This window comes from Tenrec ecaudatus, chromosome X (assembly GCF_050624435.1).
Source record: "Tenrec ecaudatus isolate mTenEca1 chromosome X, mTenEca1.hap1, whole genome shotgun sequence".
In the NCBI taxonomy this organism is placed as follows: domain Eukaryota; kingdom Metazoa; phylum Chordata; class Mammalia; order Afrosoricida; family Tenrecidae; genus Tenrec; species Tenrec ecaudatus.
This window is the reverse complement of record NC_134548.1, coordinates 72,307,790-72,311,787: the sequence shown is the minus strand read 5'-3', so window position 1 is coordinate 72,311,787 and position 3,998 is coordinate 72,307,790. Positions and strand designations below refer to the sequence as shown.

Here is a 3,998-nt window from a genome sequence, read left to right as displayed (position 1 = left end):
GGAATTGATCACAATGATCTACATATAACCCTTTCCCTGGGGAACGGACAACAGAAAAGTGGGGGAAGAGAGACATCAGTCAGTGTAAGACATGAAGAAATAATAATAGATTTATCTATGTAATATGCCTTTTGATCGCTTGACTAATGCTTCCATGAGCTTTGATATGTGGATCTAAGCAAGCCAATCTCCTTGACAAATTAAAATTTTTCTCCTCTTTAAAATATTGAAGAGCAATAATTTTAATTTGAAGACTAATGTGTCCCTGACCCAAGCCATGGTAAACTTCATTGCATCATATGCACATGAAAGTTGGACATTGAATAAGGAAGACAGTAGAAGAATAGATGCTTTTGAATAGCTTTAGAAAAATATTGAAAGTACCATCGGTTGTCCTTGGAGAAGGACATCATTCTTGGTAAAGTGGAAGTGCGGGAGAAAAAGAGTAAGGCCCTCAAAGAGATGGACTGACATAGTGGCTGCATCAATGGGCTCTATGAATCCCAGCTCTCCATATAAATTACATCTGCAGAAACAAAAAATCATTTTGTCCTGGAAGAGCCTTCATAAACAAGCTGTAATAAACTCTCCCTGCGTGTTCATGGATTGTATAAAAAATAAAGTGGTATCAGTACTGAAGGAAAACTCACTAACAACCTACAATATGCAGATGATACAACTTTCTTGCTGAGTTTGAAGAGAATTTGAAGCACTACTGATAAGTATTAAAGACTACAGGGGGTGGGAGGGAAAAAATGAAGAGCTGATACCAAGGCTTCAGGTAGAAAATAAATGTTTAGAAGATGATGATGGCAGCATATGTACAAATAAGCTTGGTACAATTGATGTATGAAATGTTATAAAAGAGCTGTGAGAACCCCCAATAAAATTATTAAAGACAAATAATAATAATAATTTATACATAATCAAGGGTTCATGAGAGAGGTGGGGAGGGGAAAAATGAGGAGCGGATACCAAGAGCTAAAGTAGAAAGAAATGTTTTGAGAATGATGATGGCAACAAATGTACAGATGTGCTTGACACAATAGATGTATGTATGGATTGTGATAAGAGTTGTATGAGCCCCCAATAAAATTATTAAAAAAAAATACAGCTGATGATACAGTTTCACTCTTTTTAAAACAGTCAGAAAAAGATTCCTGGCGGCAGTGGACCTTGAAGAATATGTGTAATATTAAAACATCCTAATTTTTTGAGCTTCAAGTACTATCCTATAGAAAATAAATCATAGTCTACTTTTTCCCCCTGAGACCAAGAATGCAGGAAAAGAAATTACCCAAGATTAAAGAGTTAGTCATGGGGAATAAGCATGATTTTCTGGTTAAAATCTACTATTAGGACTGAGGTGCTGAGATAGTATTGGCTCCCAGGTATTTTAAAGGCCCAAAGGTCCAAATACCCGGAAGGTGCTATTCACACTCCAACACTCCACCTCCTTCAACACACATGTATATCTCTAACCCAGATATTGGGTCTTCCCTTCTTTTTAGACCCAAGACAATGTTAACTAAGCAGGATAAACAGATCACAATAAACTCAAATTATAAGTCAAACATCATGTTTTTTTTATTTAGTTAGATATGGGCCATGTGCTGATGAATGGCTTCTCTGATGTAACCTGCTATCTCAAAAGCTTTGAGGTTGAGGGGTCCTCCTTCTGTTCCCTTTTCCCCCATCACCACAAGGTATACAGACTCAATTTGAACCACTGTCACTGCCTGGCTGCCCCGACTCTGACCTTTGGTGCGGAGGTCCATGGTGTTGTTGCCCTCAGTGTACAGGTTGTCCCGGATTAGCAAGCATTTAGTCCCTGCAAGGATGATTCCCTGAAGAAACAACTTCTCTCTTCCATCCCTTGCCAGCAAGATCTGAATTTCTTCCTGGGTCATCTGAAGCAATTTTCCTTCAGGATAAGAAGCTAATAACCACGGAGGGGAATTGGTGATGATTGCTGCATCACAACACATCCCAGTCTGCAGGAAGAGGGTGATGCAGTCCTGCCAAACCTCTTCACTGATATCTCCTACACACTGCATGATTCAAGTAAGCTGTTTCAAAAAGATAAATGAAGCGATTTTTAACAGATTGGTTTCCAAGGAAAGCTTGTTGGCAGTGGGTTTAAGAAGTCTGATAAGCTGAGACTGAAATAAGCTAAAAATACACTTTGTCTCTGATAGTTATTCCCCAGAAGCAAGGTGTAGAAGATCTCGGTGACTTAAATGAAGTTATGCTCCAACTGCCCACTGTTACGATTTATCAAATTGACTCTAGAGCAGGAGTGATGTCACAAAGTCTTTATGACATTTTAACTAGTCATCATGTCCCACATCATGGGTTACCTCTAGCAGTAGCTTTCTAAAACAATCTCTAGTCAGCATTACATATCTATAGGAGAGCATAGTGTACTTAATAGCTTCTGTGAGTGTCCATGGGATAAAACACCAAACCCCAGTAGGGAGAATGCCCCAGAATAATACAATGGGTGGACAATAATTGAATTGGAGTCTTAAGTGCAAAGCAGGACGGATAAGGATTACTGTGGCAGCCAGTATCTGGCTCATCTTTCTGAGACCTTATTTGTACCCTGTCTTCTCTGGACAAAGTTAAAATAGTCCACACTTTCACCAGTTCACAAGTTTTGGGGGATTATAACAACAACCTCTTAACTGTTTTCCCTGTTGCCAGGCTCTCTTCTCATTTATTTCCTGAACCACTCCAGTGGTGAGTATAAAGTAATTCATTCTCAGCATTCAACAAGTATGTATCAAGCATTCACTGTATGCCAAATTTCTAGGCAGAGTTCGAGTAGTAAGCAGAACAAAAACAAACTTGTGCTTTCATTGAGTTGACATTCTAAAAGGGAGAGACAAATAGATACTATTAGTATACCTTTCACTGACAACATTTTATGAGTCTAATCCTTTTTAAAATATCTTAATTGAGTGATGATTTACAAAGCAGATCATCAGTTGGACATTAAAAATAGTTTATGAGGCTCATGTTTACATTTTTCCAGATTTATCTTCCTCTTATTTTTTGTATTGCTCTACTCTTTTGGGAGTCCATTCTGACTCCTGATTTTTCTGTAAACTCTAGTAAGCCACCATCTGTGCCTCAATTCCTCTGCAATGATATCAAATTTAGATCTAGTAGGGAATAAAAAGTCCCCGCTCTTCTGGAGCTAACATCCTAGGGGAAACCAACAAATCAAAATGGATGTCATAGAGACAATGCTGACTCATACCCCCTGTGGGTTTCTGGACTGTAACTGTTTATGGCAGTAGAAAGCCCGATATTTTTCCCTCGGAGGTGCTGCTAGTTTTGAACTGCAGAGCATGAGGATCAAAGCCCAACATATAACCACTCTGCAAACAGTGCTCCTGCTGACATCCTAGAAGAAGATAAAAATAATAAATTCATTTACAATATATTAAGGGAGATTGACAACTAGGAAGAAACCAGGCTAAGAGATTAAAGAATTCTGAGGAAGAACTGGTGTCAGAACTGGTTTCATATAAAAGGATTTTCTTTCTTTATTGAATTTGTTTATTGATTAACTTTTTCAACTTGTACATTTAACACAATATATCTCCTAAATTGAAACAATATACTTTAAAATGGACATTTCTGACAATATATAATATCTGAAGAATACAGAAATATTTAAATTTTTTAATTAATAAAGTAACACACTGATGCTGATGATATATATTCACATATAACTATTCTTTCTCATTTAAATTCTCAGTAAAATCCAGAGGAATTTCTGCAATCACTACATGGAGGATACTCAATAGCTTATTCTAGCTGATGTCTTCTTTTATACTCTAAAACATCTTCAAGATGGGGCTTGATGAGATAGGTCCACAGGAAGACTGTCATGTCAATCAGGTTTGCTATTTGTCAGCTCCCTAGCTGAAAGATTGCTTGGAAGCCAGGTGAGGGTCAGCTGCTGGGAGAAAGAGCGCAGTATCACC

The 3,998-nt window shown here is 37.8% G+C and overlaps 1 protein-coding gene across 1 annotated transcript; it reads right to left on the bottom strand.

Annotated features, from left to right (window-relative positions):
- Window positions 1-1,595: 1,595 nt before the first annotated feature.
- On the bottom strand, window positions 1,596-2,057 carry LOC142433420 (profilin-1-like). The gene has a single exon (XM_075538378.1). It carries the CDS (start codon window positions 2,055-2,057, stop codon window positions 1,596-1,598), a length of 462 nt encoding a protein of 153 aa, XP_075394493.1.
- Window positions 2,058-3,998: the final 1,941 nt, after the last annotated feature.

Coding starts and splice junctions, on each gene's coding strand:
- LOC142433420 (XM_075538378.1), bottom strand. CDS start 2,057: ATGCAGTGTGTAGGAGATATCAGTGAAGAGGTTTGGCAGGACTGCATC.